Source organism: Ochlerotatus camptorhynchus, unplaced genomic scaffold (genome assembly GCF_037179485.1).
Source record: "Ochlerotatus camptorhynchus isolate MF236.1 unplaced genomic scaffold, CSIRO-AGI_Acam_v1.1 ptg000557l, whole genome shotgun sequence".
NCBI lineage: Eukaryota > Metazoa > Arthropoda > Insecta > Diptera > Culicidae > Ochlerotatus > Ochlerotatus camptorhynchus.
Window position 1 is genome coordinate 75,055 of NW_027041040.1, and position 27,995 is coordinate 103,049.

Here is a 27,995-nt window from a genome sequence, read left to right on the forward strand (position 1 = left end):
TTTTCACAGTTGATCTGGTGAGCGCGCGTTTGGCGTTCAGTATCGCAAAATTGTCCTGCGGTCAGCGATTTAAACGATTGTGGGTGGGGCGAAGGTACAATAAGTACCTACCTAGCAGCGCTCGATCAGTGCCGCGTCGGGAAATCGACGAGTTTTGTCTCGAGTGGGGTTCCAGCTTGTGCCTAGTGCAGTGACTACAACGAAGCGGACAACACGAACCTGGATTTTGTTTTCCGTAGCAAGTGAATTAGGATTGTCCTGAGAAAAAGTGAAACTCAGTTGCCGGCCTATCTTGGAACGCTCTGTCGAGTGATGCGTAGTGATTTGAGAAGGTTTAATCAATTGAAGCCTATTCCGCAGCAAATTTGGACGTACAATTCCTAGTGTGAGTTAACGGAAGCTGCGTAGGAGGCAGCTGACAAGACGTGAAACAAAGTGAATGGCGTGAAGTTGAAAAATTTAAAAAAAATACCGGTGATTGAAAATTGTGGTCAGACATAAAGGTTGTTCGGCAATAGATCTTTGATTTTGTTTTTATAAAACGGATAAGGGCAACATTGAGCGAAGTTTCATCTGCCTAAGCACTTCGCGTTTTCAGCAGCACAAATCTCATCATCTAAAAGCCAGGAAAACGACTTATGCCACTTCCAGTCTTATTAATTGAGAGCGTTCTATGCAAACCAACACATATAAATTTGTACATTTGTGCACAGCAATATTATATGCCAAGGTAGCACGAGAAAATGTACAACCCATAAGATTTTCCAGACCGCACCGGAAATCGTCGGGGTCAGTGGTCCTGCTATCAGAGGGCCAGCTTCGTACATTAAGTAAATCGCCAGTTATGTACCCAAGAAAATGTAAAGTTGCGAAACAAATAGTTATTGAAAAATTACGCATAGCCGGCACCGGTGGTGTAGTAGTAAGCGTGACTGCTTTCTCACCCTAATGGGTCTGGGTTCAATCCCAGCCGAGGTCGGTGGGATTTTTCTGAGGCATAAAAATCGTTGGTCCCGGCCCATATGTGTTGAATGGGTGCGATATCCTACGCAGGTGTGGAAACTGCCTTCCTGCACATTCGATTGCCGTCAATGGATGGCAATCGATGTCCGTCGGTGATTGGCACTAGATTGCGGAACAGAGACCGACGTTAAATAAAGGAAAAAGAAAAATTACGCATAATGTGCAAACTGTCGAAAATAAAAACTGTGTCATACAGTCATCGCACTTATCTGATTTTTCTGCAAAGCAATTAAAAGCGAGGATAATTCGGACGTGATGTATAACCGCGTTCCTTCACACTTATGACTATCAATGGTCCCCGATATTAAAATTGAACCCAGGTAACCAGATTACATCAAAGTTGTTTCTGATAATTTCACTCAAAAGTCATTTGACATTAATTTTTATTGATCAGATTTTTTTCACTGTTCACGTTTTTAAATTTCGTTTTTTTTTCCTGGTGATAAAAATGCCCATAATAAATCATCAGTCCACTATAGAAGAAAACAGCAAGCCGAGAAAAACGATACTGACAATGTATTTCTCCGTAGGAACTTATAGCTGGGACAACTTAGTTTTTGTACAATTCACCATATTTTTGTGAACAAAACATGTAACTTTTTGTGCACATTGTAAATCGACAATAGATTACAATCGATTCGATTCCAATGGATAATTTATTTCTGAAAAAAATCGTTATGGGTTTGTTATGTTTTAATGGGCAGTTCAGCTTGATAAGTGAGTAGATGAGTGTTTTGTGACGAGTAACGGAAATTTTTTGATTTTGATTGAGTTTCAAGTCGGCTCAACTGCAAACTTAGAAAAATTAATGTAAATTTAGGTGCTGTGAGACTGACATATACGAGCGTCAATTTTGACATAAAATTGAGTCATAATAGACGCAAAATTCAGCTCAATCAAACGTACTTTCGAACTTTTCAGTCTCTGAGCACTTAATTTTACATAACATGTTTGTTACCGCCACATCCTTTATGTCACCTTCCTTTTCACTCCACCCATCAAATTTTGTACAACCAATATTCCCAGTGTTTTTGTTGTTTTTACCAAAATTTTCTACAACTCCAGCTCTGTTTTAATAGTTTTGGGATGTTTGCGAAGTTCCGTCTTCATAAATGCCCACAATTTTTCAATTGGGCGAAGTTCCTGTGAATTTGGTGGGTTCATATCTTTTGGCACAACATTAACTCCGTTTGCTCGGTACCACACCAACACGATCAAGCGTAGTGGCAGGATGCTAGATCAGGCCAAAACAAAGAGTTGATCCTTTGTGCTTCCTTATGAATGGCAAGAGACGCTTCTTAAGGCACTCTTCCGTGTAAATCGCACCGTTGATTGTTCCGAATGTGGTGAAGGGTGCGCTTATTTCACCACATCCGCAAATCGCCTGGCAGATCAGAAACTTCTTTGCAAATTTCGATAATTTCTTCTTTCGAACATCCTCCGGAACATCGAACTTAGACTTGGTAATGAAATATTCTTGCCCAGGAAGTTGGCGGAAGTCGGCCTTGACGTAAGTTTCATCATCCATCACAATGCAACAATGATTTGGTGAGCAACTGCGAGTAAAGTTTCCGGGGGCGAGGTTTCGCAGTGATGTTTTGCTTTACATTGGGGCTTTTTGCACCTTGTAAACATGTAACCCAGCACGCTTCATGGTTTTCTGCACAAAACCGACTGATACCTTGAACTTTTGAGCGACATCTCGAAATGGCATGTTTGGACGGTTCTTGAACTGTTGCACAACTTTTCTGGTTATTTTACTGTCCATTGGACCACTTTTACGACCACTCCCTTCCTTTCTTCGAGCACGCAGACGCTCATTGAAGGTTCTTGTCACACGAGACACAGTTGTATTTGCAATTCCAAGCTTTTTAGCGATCCATCGGTTGGACGCCTCTGGATGTTGTTGTAAGTGCACAAAATTTGTACACGAACAATTTCTTGTGTTTCGACGACATGACTGGAACTACTGTATGAATAACTATGAAACTTGACATATGTAAATAATACACTATGAATAAGATTTACTAAAATTTTCAGGTGTTTTACTCATACGGTTCAAAAGTTACAGAAGATTCTCGGTGTGCCATTTTTATCGAATACACCCTTTAATTCTGAGTAGCTACGTAGTAAAAAAGCATTTTTCTACACGAAACGAAAATCAATTATTTAATTCATGTGTTTCACTTATACATTTTTGCCAAAGCATCAGCCTTATACATTCCATAAGACAAACCACATAGGTCCTATGAGAATGCGTAAAAGTTATGTGTGACCGCTTATACATTTCATTTGACACATGATCTTTATTAACTTTTTGCAAGGCGTCTGCTTATTAGTTGACTTATACATTTTATGAATAATCAGCAATGGAAATTTGCCAAAAGGTATAAGGAGATTTCTATCCGTGTAGGGTTCAAGAAGCATTTCATCGTTTTAATATTGCAAAAACGCACAGTCAGTTGTGACTCATGGCATGACCAAACACTCCCGGGTAACTAGCTCAGTAGCATGAGACCCCTGAACAGTGTCGCAGGGCCGACATGCTACTGGCTATTTGGAGGGGCTACGCGGACAAAGTATGAAAACACAGGAACATTCACATTTTCTAAAACATTGATTGCCCTTTTCTGTGGCGTGTGTGTGTGTGTGGGTTTTCACATATATGTGGCGTGTGTGCGAGGGTTTAAAATTTGTACTGTACTCACTGCTTCAGCGGGATCTCCTACGGCGTCGCGACGCTGGCATTGACCCACACGGCTGCTCCTGCACTACCGTGTGGCCGGAAACTGGCGGGGCGGGCTGTAAACAGCGGATCTGGTGGCGTTCATCAGCGACATACGGCTCAGCAGGCGTTGCTGGCTCGTTTGGCTGGCAGGCGTCTTCCGTCATTGTCAACATCGGCTGACCGTGGCATGGCCACCTTGGTCGAGCCGAGACGGGACCTGCCTTGGCAGTTAAGGCCTGAGGGAATCGTTTCTGATGGACGATCGAAGATCATTTGCGATTAGGCTCGGAAGCCATCTTGACTTCCGAGCCGAGCCGTGTAAAACCGTTTTATTTTAAGTACGAGGTGTACAAGATGTACGAAAGCATAAGAGGTTCTGAGAATTATCACGATTCAGTCAGGGAAATTTCCGTCAGGGAAAATTCCGTCAGGATAAAAAAAACAATTACCTGAACGGAGGCAGTCCAACATCCCAGAAACCCCACTAGAGGGGGGGGGGGGGTTACACTAAATCACACTGCACTTTAAAATACCAGTCTTTTGCATACGAACGCCTGTTTGTTTGTGGTCAATCTTCCACTGGAAGATGGCCTCTCCAATATCTAATCTAACAATCTAATCTAACACCAACACAGCCAGTTCTTGAAAGCATCCTGGAAAATAGTGGATATACCTTCATAATTTGTCTTGTCTATTTGATATATGTTTCACATCAAAGATGCGTCACAACTATCAAAACGGCCAGGCCTACTGTGCAGCATTTAAGGGATAAGATGATTCAGAAAACATCGGGCCTGTTTAAATCGAAGATTTAAACACGATGCTTCAGAATCCAATAAATGGATGAAACGTGGACATCTCGTACCGCATGACGGTTAAGTCATGCTCCATTTTCTTCTGACGATTGGGACATGAGCACTAACTCTTGCCCTAGCCTTTTATGGCTTATGGCTATAGCGCCATAACTCGCTTTCTGAAAAGAGAACGGGGAAAGGAAAAGGAGAAGGACAAAGGGAAAAGGATTATGTAAACTCATACAAACATATACAAATGCATAACAGCGGGGGTCACTACCCGAGTCTTGTCACTATTATCAAGTCCTAATAAGTAACAAGCACTAAAATGTAATTCTTTGATTACTGAAAAATCCTGATCCCTTAGTTTGAAGTTGTAACGACTAGGGTTCGGTGGTAGATCTCAAGACCAACAATTGATATGGCCTTAACTCCATTTTGTAAACAAACCTTGTAAGGTCACTCTCTCGCGAACCGAAACCTTCATTCGCAAACCTAAACCACAATCGGGTAGAGGAGAATTTCCCCTACCTTTTCATTATGTTGGTTTGCCTTTGCGGACTTCGGTTCGCGAGAAAATGGCCCTACAAGGCTCGTCTACAAAATGGAGATAAGTCCATTTCAATTGTTGGTCTTGATCTTACACTCCAGTAACGTACCACAAAAAGGTGATCTCTCAATGTTACTGGTTTGAACAGATAAAAATTTACAAAATGGAACGAACTCACCAAGTTTAGCCAATAGAACCTGAAGGCTGCCTGACATGTGTTAATGTAGAAGTTCAAATTGTAGACGAAGCTTGACGAACATCAACATGAACTAGTCCGGTTTATGGTAGTTGCGCGGAATGTCTTCCGTCGACTTGAGATGAACAAATGTTCGGATGTATGTAGTCGAATTTGATGGCAAGCCTTTTCGTGGCCAATAGTCAGGTTCAACGCTGCGACTCCACGAATGATGGAACTAATGATGGGACGAATGATGGGACGAATGATGGGACGAATGATGGGACGAATGATGGGACGAATGATGGGACGAATGATGGGACGAATGATGGGACACCTCGTGTCTACTGGCATGTTGTCGTAATTTCACTGAAAATCTCAATATTTCATTAATTCCTACGCAGTGACTGCACAAAATTTAAAGCAAAAAACTCGAATTTATCCACCTATGGTGTGATCAGACCCTTCTTACTTATTCAAGTTTATTTATTTTATTGTAATTATCAGTGACCAAGCCCCCCACCCCCGTGTCATCCAGTGACGCTACGCCACTGCCTGGGGGTACCCGGAATATATCCGGGTGTAGTCTATTTGGTGAGGCTACCAATCACCTTATCATCGTATTTTAATGTGATTTAATGGGTTTTAATTCAATTCATATTCAAGCAACTTCCCCGGGGTACCCGGAACATGTCCAAGTGTGTTCAATGTGGTCTGGAACACTTAACACGACTTGCATTGATCTTATTTTTGAATTCTGTAGTAATTTGATGTGTCGCGTTTTCCGTTAAATCCAGCGTGAAGGCCCATATTCATCGGATCTTATTCCGGCCATATCTCCGGAACCGGTTCACCGATTCCAAAACCGTTCAATAGCGTTCAATGGGACCCCAAGACCTATCATTTGGCGCCGAGTTTGTCCAAATCGGTTGAGCGGTTGCTGAGAAACGTGAGCGCATTCATTTCGTTACATACACACACACATACACACATACACACACACACATACAGACATGTTCCGATCTCGTCGAGCTGAGTCGAATGGTACATGACACTCGGCCCTCCGGGCCTCGGATCGATAGTCGGTTTTTCAAGTGATATCTATACCCTTCTTTGTACGAAGGGTAAAAACTTAGCGGTGTAGAGAATCGATCATCGCAGTTAGGCCCTTATGATTCTGAGTAGTAGATTTCATCATTTTTCACCCATTTTTCACCGTATTTGTTTTCCAAATAACTCGGAAACAGCAGGCTGTGAAATTTTGGTGTATTTCAAAATAAACAACTTTTTATCCAGACATCTAGTTTCCGCAATGTCAGAGTAAAAAGTTAGTTTTTCGCGGCATGGATGAGTTGCGAACTATCTATAGTTTTCGTTATCGCGGTGCCAACCCTCGGAAATTATTCGTTTAAGAGATTTTGGGTTTTTCGCCCAAATTGCATTTCTGGCCCACTGTGCTGCGTTTGAAATTTTAAAAGCTATCTTTATAATTTTTCAATAAATATCCGTGAAACTCTGCTCAGCTTTTCCTAATTAGTGTTCTTAATTCCATTGAAGTTCTACTTAGAATTCCATTGAATATGCGCTTAGAAATATCTGGAAATTCTCCTGTCATAATTCCTTGAAATTCTCCTCAGAATTTCTATGAGTTTATTCTTAGATCACGCTTTACATTGTTTTCAATACAAAACATTATTCAGAAATACTTTGAAAATGCCATGTGATTCAATTCTTTTGGAATCATTCTCATTTTTTTTACCATCATCGGATTTTTTTTTCCTTTGGAATCCTTCTCAAGATTCCTTTAAAAATCTACTCCGAATTTCTTTGGAATAATGTTTAAGAGTTTCTAAGATTTTTTCCATTATTTAGATTTTATTTAACAACCGGCGACTTTATCTTAGATGCAGGAAAAATTTCGCTTTGCTGTTGTGAGATGCACATGCACGCACGCTTAGTAGATAGGAAGAATATTGATGAAGATTTTGAAGATTTTCTGAAAATAGTTGGAGAGCGATGCACGTAGATGGATTATGATGCAAGAGATGTTTTTTTTCGTGGATTGATTCACTAGCATGATATTTTCCGACCATTTATATTTAGATGTGTCGCAACCCCAGGATTTTTGTTATGTTCTTTATATTGTTATGGTCACTTTAACACTCTTGGGTCATTTGTGACTTGCCCGGGTTGAGATTTGGACTCGTGACTTGGCATGATAGGTATGGATTTTAACCACTACGCCGGGACCGTCTCCCCAACCGGATTATTGTAATCTGCATCTGGTAGTGACATTGTTCAATCAATTGTGTGCTTATTCTTCCTTATACTAATTTGATTCTGTTATTACTGCTAAGGAAAATTATATAGGCAGGGTACAAAAACTTGAGGATTGTGTTGCGAATTGCAAAAAAATAATTCTAATGCTGTAGAAATTATCGTTAGAATTCAGTAAGACTTTTCCTCACATTTTCATTCCTCAGCTTACATTTGATATAAGGTAAATTTGTTTTGCATGTACCCGTAGATTTTTTTATAATCTCTTAAAATTATCATTAGAATTTTTATCAATTCTCCTCAAAATACTTTCGAGTTCTTCTCAAAATTCTCAAAAAATAAATCCTACTCTACGAACATCATAACTATTCCAAAGCACAGAATCTTCTAATATGTTTTATAATACAGTTTAGGGATTTTTTTTTTCAAAGTCCAACACCTTGAATATTACTTTAAGATTGACGGGAAAATATCTCATACTCTGTATAAAATCCTAATCATTGAATCTTGGAAATTTCACCAAATCCAAGACGATTTCGAATTGCTTTTCCTGGAACTTGTTTGTTATAATTCAAGGATTTAAACAAAACCGGAGATCAATCTTTACTATCCAATATTTGGGCCTCATGATCAAAGCATGATCGAATGGCCTTTGAAAACGTCTTGTTGATTCAATTTAAGCAAATTTCGAAGTTTGGAGACCTTGAAAAACAATTATGAGGCATAGCAAGTTAGGACATGAAGCATGTATATTTTTCATAAATATTGAACATGCACAAAAAAGATTGCTGAGCTAGGGGGTGGCCTGGCCCCTTATGTTCCCCTGGCTAACCTATGAATCTAATTCAGACCAATCGTTGCACGCTAAAAAGCTTTAAACATATGTTCCATTTGATGAATGTTTACTTAAATTTGACAAATAACCCTGCTATTCTAGCATACTTATTTCTGACAGACAAGAAACCAATTTTGACAAAAAAAACTACTCGAAAATCGACAACAGCCTAAGCACCTCTTCAGGAGCCTCAGATAGCCTAGTCAGTGCCGACATGGTATTACCAAGCCGGAGGCGGTGGGTTGGATTCCCGGTCCGGTCTAGAACATCTAGAGTATCATTGTACCAGACAAATGCATTGGTTTGCATAGAAAGCTCTCAATCAATAGCTGTGTTGAGAGCCGGTAAAACTGAAGAGCTCTTCATCGTTAGCGATTATGTTGAATATTTCCAATTGCAGTGAGGACAGAAATCTTGCTTGACCAACCAAATTCTAATTAATTTGTTAAAACGTGAATCAATAGAATACCATCGTAAGCATTATATAGGCATTAATTTGACCTCCTTTTGATAAATATTTGCCACCGTTCTACGTTCCCAACATTATTTTCAGTAGAATGTAGATTCACGTGAACGGCGATACCCAAACCACACTGGGCACAGCTCAACCTAAGCAATATGTTCTGATCGGTGACATTCCAGTACAAATTAATAAATCAACACCACAACGGCATGCCCATCACTCATCATCTTGTCAGCTGGCTTGGCGCGCAAGTGCGCTTCCCTACGTGTCATTCTATTGGCATCCCATGAACTGAATTGTCTCAGTAATACACGTGTTGATGTTGATTATCCACAGTCGAGCTCGATCGCAGTTGGGATGATACACACTTTCTAAAAATTGCTCTACGGGTGCTTTCGGAGTCAAATTCATCGATCTTCAACAAACGCCGATCACAATGAAGCTGGATCGTTTCTCGATAACCCGCATCAGCAATCGCATTCTGGGAAAAACGGCCAACAACAACAGTGCGAACACCACTACCAACAGCAAAAAGGGTAGCGAACCAACGGCTACTTTCACCATACACGAGAACGGTGGAAATTGTCCGGAGTATGATTCGACAACGATAGACTTCGGCGGCCATACCGTTTCCTCGGGCACGTCCGATGGCAGCGAACGGCGCAGTAGCGTGTATCATTTGACGAGGTAAGTTAGAATGTGGAATCGGTGCAACACTTGATGCAGATGAATATCTTGCCACAACTGCTCCGAATCAATGAATGATTGCAATCTACAAGATTCTCGTAGGTAGGTGCAAATGAGGCAAGGAAAAACTAGTGCAATTATGGAATCATTGACGCGATGAGCACATTATGATGATGCAACCTTTCAACTGCGTCGCACCTGTATCAACAGTTTGCACCACATTGATAACAATGGGTTCCAATGTTGATAACGATCGCGTACGGTGAATGACACTACACACTATGCTATATTCTATTTTTGTAATAAATCAAGTTTTAGCATATTTATGCACGGTGGATTTTTTTTTTCGATAGAAGGTGCATGCGAAATATGTAACGGCAAAGATTAAAAAACATCCATTCAAATTTTTGTGACATTTGGACATTTCATAAGGTCCTATCTGCATTGATCAATTTTTTTCATCGATTTTCTTTTTGGATAACCACGGCCATGCAAACATGTTTTAAGCCGAACAATGGATTAGGTCCTAAGTAACATTGAGAGATTCTCAACGTCGATTTTCTCTTTGTGTTCCCAGTACCGTGTAAAAACATTGCCAACTGGGTACTGCGGACTATAGTCACTATATTCACAGTCTGACGGAGACAATGACGGGATCCAATTTGACCTGTTACTTACGGGAGCCAATCGAGCATGACTGTTTGTTTTTTGGATCAATGTGGTGGAAGTATTGTGATCAATGTTGGTTGGTGGTAATTAATCCATGCGTTCCTGGATGATATATGTTTACGTTTTTATTACTAAATACTTTAAAATTGTTTTTGCTTAATGATGCAATGGCTATTTGTCAAACTGATTGCAGGTATACGTTGAAAAGTGTAAGATGATTGATATTCTTTTTAAACATTTCCTCCTATTCCATTTCCAATTTTAGGCTTTAATATTGATAATGATAGTAAAAATATGTTAATGTTGCGTAAAAAGAAAATGTTCTGTAAAGGCGTGAGCATTTTCACGGGGTACCAAATTTTTATTCCAAAAATCAAAGTTGCCAGTTTGTCGGATTTTATATCTACCCGACTATGAAATTAATGACTATACTACGGACTCAATCAATTTTATTTTGCAAGCAAATGGAAAACTGCTTGAAAATTTTCCCAAGCATTGTTTCGTTCTTCCTCAGCTAATTCCCACCAAAAGCTCTGACCCAGAAATGCTCGAGCCCTCATGACTCTAATAAAGTTTGTTTACATACCTATATCGCCAAACTAAATCTTTTATTGGATTTGAAAACTATGCTCTGTCATCAAAACTGTGCTGGAATATTGTCTGTTTCATTGGAAACCAAACTCACCAAAACCATCGCAAAAATTCGACGATTTCTGCAACGGTTTCGACGCATTTACCTTCAATCAAACTTATGCCTTCATCACTAAGCCAGTTCGTTTCTACCCTTGGAGCTTACAATTAATAGTGTGTTACAACAAATTATGGTTCATTCCTATAAAATGCCAGTACTTAATGATAGATAAGAAGAGTAATTACATTTGTGGTTTCTGAATGTTTGGCTCCCGTTTTAAAGTTCACACTGTCTCCCAAATGACAAGCATATTGAGTGAGGCGCCAGTAGTCAAATTTCCAGCTATTTTCAACAAGCACTTCGATGGAAAAAGCTAATATCTAGCTAATACAACAAACACGTCCAGAAACAGTATTATTGCCAAGTTATTAACGAAAGATATAGTCGATGAAGAGAATCGATCAATGTTACTCAGAACCTAATCTAGGGTAAATGTGCCCGTTTTTGGCCCAAGAGGTTCCCCTATCTCAAGTTTCTTCACCAAATTTAATTCCATGTAAGGCTAAAACACATATTTTGCCATATATCTACGCAAATACAACCATAAAAAATATTTCAAATTTGAGCTAGTCATCAGGGTCAAAAGCTTCAAAGCAACGGACAACCGCAGCATGCTATTACAGCAGCGGTTATCAAATAATCTGACGCCAAATGCTAATTTTTGGCAATATCTAGACTCGCATATTCGAAGCATTTAAAGCATTTTTCTAGAGCAAATCATGATCTACAAGAAGGTTATAATGCTGCGTAAGTATCCGGGAATCTTGGTACACAAAGAAAGATTCAACAAACTGCGTGTAGAAGCACCGACTTATGATGTGGCAAATAAAATTGCTGAACACGAGCTTTTTAATGTTGAGTATAACATCTACATCCCTTCTCGAGATGTGGAGATAGAAGGCGTGGTCTCCGACGCGAGTCTGCCTGTCGAGGACTTGAAACATGCCTCGGGAACTTTTAAAAACTCGACATTCGCTCCGCGCTAGTGAAGATACTGGATGTAAGGCAACTGCATTCAGCATCTTTGCTAGACGGTAAAAAAGTTTATAACATTCAGACTCGTTTCGGGTGACTTTCGCAGGTTCAGTTCTCCCAAACTTTGTTAAAATTGATGGTGCTTTTTTCCGGTGCGACTGTTTGTACAGAGGGTATATAATTGTACCAACTGCAAAAGGCTGGGACACTCGGCCAGCCATTGCGGCAACAAAACTCGTTGTGGCAAATGTGGTGAAAACCACAAAGAGGATTCTTGCCACAAAGAATCAGTAAAATGCGCTTACTGTGGCGAGAATCCTCACCCCTTGCAGGAGTGCCCGATGTACAAACAGCACTCCGATAAAGTGCAGCGTTCAATCTCTGGACGCTCCAAGCAGACATATGCTCAAATGTTGAAGGCTGCATCAGCCGTCCAAGATGCAAACCAATTTTCGGTTTTGTCAGTTGAAGAATCGGACTCTGACTCATCCGATGAAGGTGATTCTACGGTGGTACACGCACCTTCAAAAATGGACGGTTCCTCAAAAAGAAAATGCCCCTCCCCGAAAGTGCGCCGTAAGAAAACTAAAATTATTTCCAGACGATTGCCAAATTCCCAGGGTAATGGGGATGAAAAAACAAAACCGGAGGCTCCTGTTGATCCAATCCCTGGATGCAGCAAGAATTTTCCGCCATTGCCCAACAAAGATAAAAAAAATAAAAAAGCTGCTCCTCAAACTTCTCAAAAGAAATCCAAGTCCGAACGAGGTTTGCTAGCTTTTTCGGACATTGTGGAATTCATATTAAACATGTTCAACATACAAGACCCTCTAAGAAGCTTAGTTTCTGCCTTGCTTCCAACGTTAGAATCATATCTTAAGCAATTGACTGTTTCATGGCCCCTCCTTGCATCAATCATATCTTTCGATGGATAATTCGTCGAATGAGGTTGAAGATATGATCACGGTGCTACAGTGGAACTGCCGTAGTCTAGTGCCTAAACTAGACTCGTTCAAATTTTTACTTCACAATTCTGATTGTGATATATTTGCTCTCTGTGAAACATGGCTTTCTTCCGATAAAGAACTCAACTTCCACGATTTTAACATTATACGCCTGGATAGAGACGATTCTTATGGAGGAGTACTTTTAGGGATCAAAAAGTGCTACCCTTTCTACAAAATTTCCCTTCCTGCTCTATCCGGCGTCGAAATCGTTGCTTGCCAAATAAATATGAAGAACAAAGATCTTTGCATAGCTTCAGTATACGTTCCACCAAGAACCTCCATTAGCCGTAGTCAACTCTGGAATCTAGTTTCGATTCTTCCATCCCCAGTATTAATTCTGGGTGATGAACTCCCATGGTACTGGGTGGGGCGATCTATATGACGACAATAGAGCGGCTATTTTTTACGATTTATGTGACGATTTCAATTTGACTATTTTGAACACTGGTGAAGCGACACGTATAGCAAAACCTCCGGCTCGAGAAAGCCGACTCGACCTATCTTTGTGTTCAAGATCGCTATCATTGGATTGTCAGTGGAAGGTTATCAATGATCCCCAGTGTGTGGCCCTCACTCTGCAGAACCATCTCGGGTTCCATTTGATCTTACAAGGAACATCGACTGGCAGAAATATGCAACGGCGGTGACAATCGGTGTCGAATCAATAGATGCGCTTCCACCATTGGAAGAATATCGATTCCTAGCCGATTTGATTTACAAAAGCTCACTGGAAGCACAAAAAAGAAAAGTTCCAAGTGCACCCTTTAAAAGGAGACCAGCCACACCTGGTTGGGACGAAGAATGCACAAAATTGTATGTAGAAAAATCTGATGCTTTCAAAGCTTTTCGTAGACACAAAACCTCCACTTACTTCGAGGAATATTCAAAGCTTGAGACAAAGCTGAAACAATTAATCAAAGCAAAAAAACGCGGTTATTGGCGCAATTTCGTCGAGGGACTCTCACGAGAAACCTCAATGAACACCTTGTGGAGGGTGGCTCGCAACATGCGTAACCGCTCATCTTTCAATGAGAGTGAAGAATACTCCAACCGATGGATATTCGATTTCGCTAAAAAGGTCTGTCCGGACTCAGTTCCAGCACAAAATATTCTTCGAGAAGCGTCTCCTAGCGGCGGCTCTCTGGATAGACCATTCTCAATGCTGGATTTCTCTATGGCTCTTCTTTCATCGAACAACTCCTCACCGGGAAGCGATATGATTAAATTCAATCTTCTGAAAAATCTCCCAGATATCGCTAAAAGACGCTTGCTAGATTTATTCAATTCCTTGTTAGAAAACAACATTGTACCGCCTGAATGGAGACAGGTCAAAGTAATAGCCATTAAAAAACCTGGCAAATCAGCGTCCGACCATAACTCATACCGTCCGATTGCTATGCTTTCGTGCATTAGGAAATTGTTGGAGAAAATGATCCTTCGGAGACTCGATCACTGGGTCGAATCAAATAACTTGCTATCAAATACACAGTTTGGGTTCCGCAAGAGCAAAGGAACAAACGATTGTCTAGCGCTGCTTTCCACCGATATTCAACTGGCCTTTGCGCACAAGGAGCAATTGGCTTCAGTATTCTTGGACATTAAGGGGGCTTTTGATTCAGTTTCCATTGAAATTCTGTCAGACAATCTGCACAGATGTGGACTTTCTGGAATTTTAAATAATTTCTTGTACAATTTGTTGTCAGAAAATCAAATGAACTTCAACTGACAACTTCCAGAATTAGTTACATGGGCCTGCCCCAAGGCTCATGTCTCAGCCCTCTTCTTTATAACTTTTATGTCAAAGATATCGACAACTGTTTGGCAGAACAATGCACGCTAAGACAACTTGCAGATGACGGAGTGGTTTCCGTAAGAGGTCCACATGCCGTGGACTTGCAAGGACCATTGCAAAATTCCTTAGATAACTTGTCTTCTTGGGCTATGAATCTAGGGATCGAATTCTCGCCGCAGAATTCTGAACTTTCTCCGTTCAATTTGCGGCACATGGTGGGGTGCTCATCCGGGAGACCTCATAACGCTTTATAAAACAACTATTCTCTCTGTTCTAGAGTACGGCTCTTTCTGCTTTCTCTCGGCAAGAAAAAGTCACCTAATAAAATTGGAACGAATTCAATATCGTTGTCTGCGTATTGCTCTAGGCTGTATGCACTCAACGCATAACATGAGTCTCGAGGTTCTGGCAGGAGTAACACCCCTCCAGAACCGTTTCTGGGAGCTCTCTCTCAGAATACTAATCAAATGCGGAGTGACGAACACACTTATAATTGCTAATTTTGAAGAAATTCTTGGGCTGAACACACAATCTCGATTTATGAGAATCTACCACCACTACATATCATCAGATATGTGTCTTCCTTGTTATACTCCAGACCGTGTTCACTTCACCAATCGCAGTTCCTCAATTGAATATGATCTGACCATGAAACAAGCAACTCATGGGATTCCCGATCAACTTCGACCTATTATTATTCCGCGTATTTTTACTGAAAAGTACCAACAAGTCAATTGCATGAAAAGATATTTTACAGACGGGTCCCGTCTCAATGGATCCACTGGCTTCGGTGTCTTCAATGAAAACTCTAGCGCCTTCCGCAAACTTCAGGAACCTTGTTCCGTTTTTGTTGCTGAGCTGGCAGCAATCAACTTCGCATTGGGGATGATTTCCAACATGCCCGCAGACCTTTACTTCATCTTCACGGATAGTCTCAGTTCGATTGAGGCTATTCGGTCGATGAAACAAGGTAGGCACTCATCTTATTTCCTTTCAAAGGTAAGGGAGCAGATGTGTGTGCTGGTCGAAAGATCATATATGATTACCTTTGTATGGGTCCCCTCACATTGCTCAATCCCAGGCAATGAGAAGGCGGACTCTCTCGCAAAGGTGGGCGCGCAGGAAGGCGAATTGTATGACAGGCAAATTTCACACGATGAATTTTACCATTTAGTGCGTCAGAGTACCTTTTCGAGTTGGCAAACCGATTGGGACACTGGAAATCTTGGACGGTGGTTACATTCAATTATTCCTAATGTTTCTTCGAGAGCGTGGTTTAAAGGCTTGGGTTTAAGTCGTGACTTCATTCGCGTGATGAGTAGACTTATGTCCAACCACTACTCGCTAGATGCTCATCTCAATAGAATAAACCTCGTGGACAGCAACATCTGTCGGTGTGGAAACGGTTACGATGACATCGAACACGCAGTTTGGCAATGTACGGATAATGACGCCGCCAGAGAGCGACTTTTGAATACCCTCGAGGCCCAAGGAAGACAACCCTATGTTCCTATCAGAGACGTGTTGGCAACCCGTGATCTTTGCTATATGCAGTCCGTTTATGTTTTTCTTCAAATGTCTAGTTTAAGAATTTAATTCCTTTTGTCTTTTGTCTCTCTTTATTAGTTTTTGTTTGTCTTGTCCCCCCGTCTCGATGAGTCTCACCGTCGCCCACTGGTCACCCACCATAGCCGGTCGAACTCCGGACGAAGCTAGAACAGCACTACCGTTCATACTGGCGACAACGCTCTGATGAGACAACGAAACCCTACCCCAAGCTCCTCCCCTGATCCTATCCTTCGAAAATGTACCCTTCTAACCTCGAGTAAGCCGCGAGTAATCGGCCCAACTCCTACTAGACATAGAATTAAGTGAATTTTGTTACACACAGTGAACAATGAATTATCGGCTCCGTAAAGCTAAAGCGATTGAGCCTTACAAATAAACGAACTAGATAAAAAAAAAGGTTATAAAACCAAAATTGTAACTTGGGATAAAACTATAAGCACAGCAGATAATGATTTTGCAGCCGAGTTATTAACGAAAGGATAGTCGACGAAGAGAATCGATCATTCCAAGACATTTTGTAATGTGTATCTAGAATTGTGGAATTGATTCTTAACTTTCGTCGTTTGAAAATTAGATAAACTTCTATTGTTTGCTGCTACGACCTACACACTTATCCAGTCAGTAATTTTTATCGAGTTTTTGAATTGAGGAATTGTTCGGTGAAATTTATAAAAAATCAGTGAAAAATTCAAAGTTGAGAAAATGTGTTAAGAAAATTTACAGACTTAATTCTGTTAATCCCGTTTAATGATGTCGATTTTATCGATCATTACAAGTAACGGATTTAACAGAATTTTTCAGTAATTCAAAAACCCAGTGTGTGTGTGTGTAAGTGAAGGATTTGCAATATTGATGCATACAATCATGTATCAATATTGCTAAAAACACCCTTCTGGTCATGATAAAATACGAAGAAGTTTGTATATTTTTCAATCGACGGAGGCAGATAGCACCTATTCAAACGCGCAGACTAGAACCAGAGTGTTGATGCAAAATGACCCAATAAAGGCATGTGCAACGTTAAAAAGTTGAGTACACTCAATTGAGACATGTTTACTTTTCATTTAGCAACGGCATCCGCTAACTGAATTGCATTTCATGAGACGAACCAGTTATCAGTTTTAATTAAAATGCATCAATGTTCAGTCTCAAGTTCATCTGGTTTCTCTTGACATTTTGAAATGCACAAATTTTACAGATAAGTGTCCTTAAACTGAAACTCCTTTCAGTTAGCGAACTTTTAGTTAAAAGACATTTCAGTTAAAGTTAGCTAACGTCTAGTATGGGGCTGTTCATAAACTACGCAGACAGGGGGGGGGGGGTTGACAAGTATCTACGGCACAAACAAATTTTAAAAAATTTGTATGGACAATTGTCTACGCAGGGGGAGGGGGAGGTCAAGAATCCCAAAAAACTGTCTACGTAGTTTATGAACAGCCCCTATATTATAAACAATTTCATTGAAAACTATGAGTGAGTGTGTCATCCTATACACCTCACCCAGTTGGGGCCTTGGACAAATAGGACTGCGAATAATTTGATCAATGGCCAGGCGTCCACTGTTGTGGCGGCGGTGTTGCATCTGCTAGCATGACATATCGTCATGCCGACCTTAGCTTTACACCACATGACATCTACATGATGTTTTGACATGTTATATGAAGCTCTTTATGCTGTAATGATCACTACTTTAAAAAGCATAACTTTTTAGGCGAGAAAGGGCGTCCTTAGCAATTTTGAGGAAAATTATGTACTTATGTCCACAACAGGTACAGTAAAACATTATATAGACGTCCTTATTCGCACTACCTATTCAGTGGAAGAACGAACCGAATACCAAGCTCAGCCAGCTGAAGCTTGAACCGGGTACCTGAAAAATCCACAATACCCACGATACAGCAATACAGCCAGAAAATAATGCCCTGTTGTTTTTAGTTTTCAAGTTGTTGCATTTATAAATGCACTTCATGTTATGTACTAGTATATTAAAGCTTATAAAATTGATGGATCTCACAAAAGCCAGCTGGCACAAATTGTTCCAACAGCAATACATATTATAAAATCTCAAGCAAGCGGTAAGCTGAGGCTACTGCCAGCAGCCCGACAAGATAAATCCCTATATAGAAAACAAAAAAGTCACTATACTTTCATCTTATTTGTTGACACTCAGCCAAATACATCCGTAGACCATAGGTTGGAAATTGTGGGATCGAATCCCATCGGTGCCGTAGATTTTTTCGCTTCCGGACTATTCCCTCCGAGAAATAACGCCTTCTCTTCAAGGGATTGGTCACTCCGCACGGTGTGCCAAAAAAAAAGCTTGGGCACACTTGGGCACAGTCATTTGCACTCATGGTTACAATTTTTCTGATCATTAAAGTTACTGGCAACACTGAACTTTTTCTGTGCCTGCGCAGTGTGCATGTGTCATTGATGTTGCCACAATAAAATCAAATTTATTCAAACCACAACCGTGTATCTCCACCAAGTCTCGCCATGGATTCAACTAAAGCGAATTTCCAGTGCACATCACATCGAAGAATTAGGTTCATAATTCCGCGCCGGACTCCGTACAATCAATCCGACCACCCAGCATGAAAAATCAGGGGAATCGGTTGAATAGAAGAAAAAAACTCCGGAATCAATCCCAACAATACCGAAAAAATGCTCAGCCAAGATAGTTTATCACCCTAACTCTCGACAAAGTGCTAATCCCTTCCGGGTTCATCTCCAGCTCCGTTATCAAAACCGTTACACAGACTCCCGTGACGGCAGTTCATCCACAATTCCTCCTATGTGGTCTCTATCCGTTCATTGGATGAACAGAAGACAAAGAACAGCTGACAGCGGAGTTTGAGTTTTAGTCGGATCGTCGGATCGCCCAACATAGAATGTTACAGGATCGTCCTGGAAAAAACCACCCGCAAGGTCAGTATCTCGGAACGGAAATGTTGTATCTACTCCCGGGTCATCTCAGGTTTCGAAAAACAAAATAAAAACAAGAGCTGTCAGAATACCAGGTTGCCAAACAAGGCATTAATCACAAGCGAACAAAAGTCAGATGAATGACTTCTCGGGACTGCCGGCACAGCTTCAGCACACTGAGGCAAACTACTCAACAAACACAACAGGGCACTTTAAAACATCATTTATCGAAATCGGTTCCGCTAGACTAGAACACATTTTCACAGCTTTTTGCCTGAATCATGAACACTAAAAACACGTTTCAAATCAGCATTTGAAAAGTTTATAAAATGATAAAAATTAACTCGAAAAAATACAGCTGCAAAAACAAAACACGCCATGTTTTCAATGCGACCTACCACGATCTTAACATTTCTTTTAAAAATATGAGTATCTTAAAGTATTATCACTTCTAATATTCTACGATTTAAAAAAGAATTTATATCTACAACTTACATGCCAGCGGGGTTTGCCGTTTGGATCTGTTGAATACCGCACCCTCAACCATCAACGGTTTTTCTCCCTTTTACAGCTAATGACTTATTGTCAATTTATTTTAGTTATGAGGAGAGGATCCTAAGTAGCCCACATATGATGAGCACGACCTGGCATTGTATATATGAGAAAGTTTGCGAAATACTAGATAGACAATAAGTCGTTAACTGTAAGGGAAGAGAAACCCCGTTGATGGTATAGGGTGCGGCGATAAAGGTCGCAGCAGTGGGCAGCCCCACAGGCATGTGAGTTGTAGATACAAATACTGATCTTTTCACCGTGGACTGGTACTGGATCATAATAAGTAGGAGATTAAAGTGTGGAGATCGTGGCGAATTAGATCCAGTGCTTACGGGGAGATTCGATAGCCTATACGTTATTAGCCAAGCACTTATTCCTAGGGACACTTGATCAACGCCATTTTTCTGAGATAGCTTCTACGATCGATATCGTTGATATCTCATTCAAAAGCCTTCGTCACCACATAGATCGCTAAAGAAATTTTATGTTGATCCGACTTTCGGTTCCGGATATATAATGGGCTGAATAATTTTAATTAATGATTTTTTAAATCGTTGGCTCATATGATCAACGTCAAATTTTCTCACTGGGAAGATTTTTTACGGAGATAAACGGGTTTAAAATTTTTGAAAACCCAATCCATGATTTGAGCTAAATTTACGGAGAAAATCGGGTATACAAATTTCGAACACTTCAACACCTCTCACCAATCGCGATTAAGGCCATATTTACGGAGATAAACGGGTTTAAAGATTTGGTAAACCCAAATCATGATTTAGACCAAATTTACGTGTAAAAATTTAGATCACCTAATCACCTCAAGCGATTAAGGCCATACTTAAGGAGATTTAGGGCAAATTTACGGAGAACATCGGATATAAAAATATCAAACACCTTAACACCAACCGGTGGAAACTAACGATTTTAAATTGGCTCACTACTTGACTAGCCTATTGGTCACAAGCAAATCGATTAACATACCCCATTCTAGCTAAAATTCTAGTACTACATTATGTTTGTTTGGATTCTCTATGAAAGTTTGACAGATAAAATGAGGGGTTCGTGGATTTTCCTATGTTTCGAGGGGTGCATCGATTAGCTTGGGACCGAAGATAGTACAAGAGCTGAGCCAAAAAGTTCTTCGGGACCTACTAGTCTTAGAGTTACCTCTATGTTAACACCCCTTAAAATTTAATCTCAATTAAGGCCGCATTACCAACAATCAATACGAAACTAACGATTTTAAATTGGACCAATGACTAACCCATTGGTCCCAAGTACATCTGTAAGCTTATCCCATTCACCTACTAGAATCTGTCAAAGTTTGTGCTTGTTTTGATTCGCCTTTATAATTTAACAGAGTAAATGAACGGATCGTGGATTTTCCTATGTTTCATTGGGTGCTTCAATTAGCTTGGGACCGAAGTACTTCTTGAGCCAAAAGATTGAGCATGTGACTTCGGGACCCCGTGGTCTTAGTGTTTGTTTATGATATTAATTCCCTATTTAGAGATGACGCAGAATGGACGCAAAACGTGGTCAGCACTCACACACTCATCACGAAACGGTTGCTTTCCAAAGTCGACGACGCATCGACTGAAAGAACTGCTGATGAAGAACAATGAGGAGGACCACACAATGGTTGCTGCCGAGAAAACAGACGACCGCGTGGCACACTTCGAGAGTGGTCTGCTTTTGTCGACAGCCGAGTGAACACTGATTTGCGCAACCTTTAAACAATCCTTAATCTTTGCCATTTGTTGCACAGGCTCATATAAATCAAAGTTAGATACTTTTTTTTTCAAAATGAAGCACCCTAATCAACCGGTGAACACTCGTTTTTATTTCAGTTACCGTGGAGACGTAATTTGTGATTAGCCCCGGTCCTTTTCAAATTGTATGATTATTTATGTACGATCCTTATATTTGAAATGACGTTTCACATTCATCTAGTTATGGCCGATTTTCATTCGAATAATCGATTAATCGATTAACGAACCGAAAAGTAAAATATTTGTAATCGGTTATATCAACAATCAATACGAAACTAACGATTTTAAATTGGCTCACCACTTTAGTAGCCTATTGGTCCCAAGCAAACGATTAACGTACCCTATTCTAGTTGAAATTCTATTACTACACTATGTTTGTTTTGATTCGCTATGAAAGTTTGACAGATAACATCAGGGATGTGTGGATTCATGCAGAACATGCAGGGGTGAGTGAAATAGCTTGGGACTGCTTGGGACCGTTGTTCTGGTACTGAGTGAGCCAAAAATAATAATGATTTTCTTCGGGACCCAGTGGTCTTAGAGTTACCTCTATGGTTATATCATGCCGATAAAAGCATTAACTTCTCTAGAGGATCATCACCGATCATTTCAAACATGTGCTGCACTCTCATTGGTGGAAAACTGACAACACAGCGATCAAAAAATAATCGATTAGTTGTTAATCGAGTAATTAAAAAAATGGGACATCTCTGATTTTGGTGATTGTTTTAATAAAAAAAAAGTGCGCAAAATTTCATCGCTACCGAGGGGTTCAGCAAAACCACAAAATTACCTTGCATACGGAGGGTATTCATTGGATGAAAGGGACCGTGAAAGAGGACACTAAAATAGAAAGTTTTTTTGTGACGAAATGTAGATTCCACATCTTTATTTTATTTTCTTCTGATTTTTCAAAAACAAATTTCTCTTTTTTCATATCAAGAAATACGAATTATAAAAATACAATCACCCAGTTGAAATTCAAAATTTGAAAGCAGGTAATAATGGGGCCTCCCTAAGGATGACAGCCCTGGGCCCCGGGGTCCTAAATCTGGTACTGATGACTAACATGATTTGGTAATTTTTCGCATTTTCTCCATGCATGGTCATTTTCATTGTGATTTTTTAAACTAATATAAAAATAAACACCATTGATGAGGTTAACAAAATGAAAACCGTATAGGACTGATATGCGGGTATCGCCAGCATGCTTGGCATACACAGTTTTGGTCACGAACTGCTCATTTGCAAATAACTTTTCATACAGTTGACGAAACATAGTTCTGTTTGAAGCAGTCGATAGAATAGAGTTTAAGCTTGTTATAGAAACGTGAAAAAAATAGATTTTATTTCTAGTAATAAACTGTATTTGTTTTTGCATTGTAAAAATGAAGTGAGAAATGCTCGCTGCACATCTCGAACTTTAAGTGTAAAAATTGATTGGTGTTGATTCAAATGTGATGATGATCCTAATCTATCCATTACTTTTAAGATAAACAAATTTCAATAACTGAATGAAAAGTTATTAACAAATGCGCAGTTGGTGTGTACAACTGTGCATGCCAATCATCATTGGCAGTACGTCTTAGTGGAATATACTGAGGTGCAAATCATAAAATTTAGTGACCTTAATAGTGTCAGGTATTGAACGCTTAAAACTTAGCCATTTATGGATGATTTTTATTACTAGACAACATTTTAATCAGATTTAATGTGAGACTGAGGATGTCAAACTTTTATTGATTGAAACTCACTTTGAAGAATTCCATAAACGGGGGCGACCCCGGCGTAGTGGTGAGAATCTGTACCAAAGTCACGAGTTCAAATCTCACCCCCAGACAAGTCACGAATGACCCAAGAGCGTTAAAGTGACTATAATTTGAAAAAAAATCCATAAACTCGCGATCCACCAAAGGCCAAAGTGACCTTAAATTAGCGGTTTTTGGCTGTTCGCTTAAAACGCGTAGGCGCGTAGGCAACATGTAGCGGGCCCAGCACAGCAAAATAAACGATTTGAGCCCGGGACATGCTACCTACTGTCAAACGCTGCTGTTAGTATAGGTCTTAGGTCGTATGAATAAAAGCGTTTACTTTACTTTTCCCGTAAGAAAAGCACGGGAAAGTAAAGTAAACTCTTTTTATTCATACGGCCCCTTGTCACTGGCCTTCGAAACACAGACAGCGTTGAGCTTGAGTTCCAATTTCAAGCTGAACATCACATTAGGTCCTATGTAACATTGATCGATTCTCTTCATCGACTTTCTCTTTCGTTAATAACTTGGGTATTAGGATGGGTCATTATGATCATTTTTTCAGAACAATGTTTTTTTTTTGTGCCATTTGGGGTCCCAAACAACTGTGCAAAATTTGGGGACGATTGGTTGTAACCCGGCTTTCCGCATTGCGTTTGAAATTTGTATGGAAATTATTATGGGAAAACCTACTTTTTTGCATCTTTATTACTAGGGACCACAATTTTGCACAAACCACGCATCTAAATATGTTAAAGTATAGCCCAGAAAGTGCCAACAACTTTTTCTAAAGGATGTACGGTGCTTGAATGTATCTAAAAAAAGTTATAGCTGTTCAAAGATCAATGGTTCGAATTAAATGCCATAAATCCCTTTTTCTGCCAACACTGCCGGTGTACCAATGAAAGTCAGACTCCAAACTGAAATTACTTCGGAGTTTCATTTCTTATCGATTTGGTATGTTCTGATGAATTATTCAAAAACAATTTTTCAATCTCATAGGCATATTAAGTGATGAGGGGGGGGGGGCTAACTATACCCCCACCCCTCACTAATTTAAATGGAATTAAAGCTTCAAACTGCAATAAATCCGGTGTTTCTGATCTAGTCAAGTTGGTATCATATGTATTCAAAAACATGTGCTCCATTTAATACGCATAGTTAGATATGGCGATTGATGGAGGTTCATTTTCTTATATAATCAAATGGCAAGAAAAATACTTTGCTGTCTTCTATTTTTTATTTTCCTCTTGAAGATAATTAGCCTACAGATTTCTTGTTTTATTCATAGTGGTGCGATAAAGGCTTGCCATATGAATAAACAAAAGTTTACGTTCCCGTGTTTCTCTATTCTTGTGTTCTTGTGTTCTTGTGTTCTTGTGTATTCTTCTGACATGCAAGACTTCGGAAATTAAATTGAAAATACTCAATAATCACCACAAATATTTCAAAGAAGAAGATATTACCAACGGCTTGAAAATAGGTTCCTTATGAGCATGTATGCAGGATGCAGTAAACAATCATCTTGATAAATCAAATAAGCGTCTCACAAAAAAATTATAGTGAGCTTCTAAAATGAATAAATTAAAGTGATTATCTTTTGCTACATCCGTCCGTATCATTAACGTTATTCCTCACCAAACTTGAAGCCTCAAGAAGCAGATGAGTCCATAAATTTGTATGCTCTATTATTTAGTTACACAGTTATGGGCATAGTGACAATGATAATACAAATACCATGAAGAACGCTGAAAATGTAGTGATCATATAAGTGAAGTGATTGGCAATCAGAATTTTCTAGAATATTAGCTGAAATTGAGCTCTGATGATTTTTGCACATAAGTAATGGTCGCAGATCCATTGTAGCAAGATATTTAAAATTTAGACAAATTGAACAATATATCACATATTTAGCTTAAATTCATTAGAGGCCTTCGACATATGTACAAAGTACACCGTTGTACTATCGTTGAACAATCGTTGTACTATCATTGTACTAACGTTGTACTCTTTTATGTTAGTACCTCAAATTGTACATTTTGCAGTACTAGCTGCGTATAATTAGTACACTCTTACTCGCTGCAAAACCATGGATTCTTTGTTCATCATCGACGATAATAGCAATAGAGTTGAAAACACCGAAAGTATCCTTGTTCAATTCTCACTTGTTCCCATTAATTCGATGACAATCATCTATTTTCTTTTACAAATCATATGTTTAAGCTTTTGGTTCTGTACTGCTCATATACGGTATACACAAAAAAAAAAGTTTCATAAACTGATACTGTATTGTGCGTACTACTGAGCATCAAAGCGAAATTTTTAACTGGCATCACTGGAGTTCCTATTTCGCTAACATCGTGTGTGCGGTTTGGTGAGCGCGCGATAATAAGATGAATTTTAAACTTCAATTTTGTTTACTGTACATCATTTCCGCATTCGCCCTTTTAAGATAACACTTCTGAAATTTGTGAGTTTGACAGAACCACCTGCACCAAATTGTCGGGGTACACTGGCAATATAAGGGAGAACAGCCCATAATGCACCCCTGGGGTAAAATGCCCACTTATAGAAAAACAGCGATAACTTTTCCTCAGATGCATTTTCTGGGTAACGGTTTGTGATTGTTTTCAACTGGAGGTTTAACAAATAATTCTTGATCATAAAATCATGTATTGACCTACTGATTCCTTAAAAAAAATTGCATTTTGTGCAAAACAGGACACAGTTGTTAAAATCATCGACTGTAAATTAAGCTTTTATCATCATGTATCTCAAAAAAAAATTAAAAAAATTACGTTTCGTATATTTTTTAGATATTTTACTTGATGAATCACAGTTTAACATTCTATTGAGATTTTGAGACCTTATTTCTGATGTAACATAAAGAAATAATCATTTGAAATATCGCATCCCTTTGCATTATCTACTTGCAGGGGTTATGGTTTGTTTACCATGGGGTGCATTTTACCCCAATGTTGTGGTGCGTTTTGGCCATTGTTGTCGTGCGTCTTGTCCCAATGTTGTGGTGCATATTGCATCATGAATCAGGCGTTTTGCCCCGCTATCATTTTGGAAGCAATTTAAAAAATACCTTGAAAGTCATGGAAAATCATCCTTTTGTAGTTCTAAATCACTTGATCTTTGTAGAAAACATGGTAATGAACCAAACGCCATTACTTTCTTCTTGATTTTAGCTTCCATTCGCCAGCCATTGACGATTTTGCTTAAACGGTGCGTTTTGCACCATCCTACCCTACCGGAGCTGTTAAGTTGCCCCCGAGTTGGAGTTTCCCATCTCTCGAGTTGGATGGGTTATTCAAAAACATTTGCTCAATCTCATAAGAGTAGTTGTAAAGCGAGTACCCCCAGTTCCTTCCCTACTCTTTTGGTACAATGTGCAACGTCAGATATATTCACACAAATGTCATTGGATTCTAATGATTATATTTCATTTTAATATATTCTACGATTTCTCAGGGTACATTTTTCGATGCTGGCATCGCCTGAAGCAAATATTTCTGTTAAACTAGGTCTCGGGTGGATTTCTTGATAAGTCAAAAATTAGCTTCACCCCTCATTCAGCCATATCGTTGACGACCATCAAGGAAGCCACTCGTTATATCGCATTGACATAATCTGTATCATTACTCCACTCGTTTGCCGGTTTTTGCATGAAGCCGGTCGAAGTTTCGAAAAGGAATCAGCACTGTTAGAAATGACGTTTGACTTGGGAGCCCAACTGAAACGTAGCTCACTTAAAGATAGCCCAACAAGCGAAATCCAACTGTACCTGTGTCTGCGACGAAACTGGTGTTACCGAACTTCAGTTTTTTGATTTGGGGTTACTTTGATAATGCGCGATGAATTTAGAAAAATATGGTTGAAACTCAAACAATTTAGTTCTTTGAATATGGAACATTGAATGAGTATATAATCAGAAAACATCATAAGCAATAAGAATACCACATTGAATTTGTGATGGCTATATCAGAAATACATTTCATAAGTGATGGTTTGAGTGCTTTATCAAACAGACGAAAAACACGAAAATTGTTTTTAATATGTTTGTAAAATATGTAACACATTCTATATAAAAACTATATACAATATCAACGGAAATACCCTAAGCTACAATATGGAACCAATGTTTCTAATTTGGAAAAAGCGCAACGAGAAAATTTAATCGTTACATTATACTATTAAAGTTACCCGCATTATCAAAGATACCCCGTTTTACGGTACGACTACTTCTGTGTTTTCTATATGCGGGTGGCCCTAATGGCAGTTTAATATTTCAAATAAAAGCTTTATATAGAAATTTAAAATTTTCCAACTGCTAATAATTCAAACAACATCTCCTCACTAACAAATGAACGGACAAGTGGATATTAAATATTTACACTACAACGTGATGGCGTCTTACAATCAACAGCGAAACCATTGACTTTTCGATGTCTCGGCATAAACTAAAACAATATTTTAACTCCATACGGAATCATAACTCGTAAGAAGTAAAAATAGAATAGCAGACAATTTTTTTTATATATATTCTTTTAAAAAAAACAAATTTGTATATGTATTTGTACTAGTCTACATCGGTTGATGAAAATAAATAAAAAACAATTTTTATTTTAAAACCTGCACATAATAAGCCCCCCCGCTCTCTAACTAAGCTTATGAGATTGAGCAAATGTTTTTGAATAATTCAACCTGAATATAACAAATCGATAAGATAAGAAACTCTGAAGTTATTT

At 39.3% G+C, this 27,995-nt stretch overlaps 1 protein-coding gene across 2 annotated transcripts in view; it reads left to right on the forward strand.

Moving 5' to 3' along the window:
- Positions 1–27,995, forward strand: part of LOC135713483 (bumetanide-sensitive sodium-(potassium)-chloride cotransporter-like) — a 48,670-nt gene continuing 20,675 nt past the window's right edge. For both annotated transcript variants that reach the window (XM_065236607.1, XM_065236608.1), the window contains exons 1-2: positions 1–385; positions 9,182–9,532. In XM_065236607.1, coding sequence (XP_065092679.1) covers positions 9,282–9,532 — 251 coding nt within the window. In that variant the 5' untranslated portion in view covers positions 1–385; positions 9,182–9,281. The remainder of the gene's footprint in view (positions 386–9,181; positions 9,533–27,995) is intronic.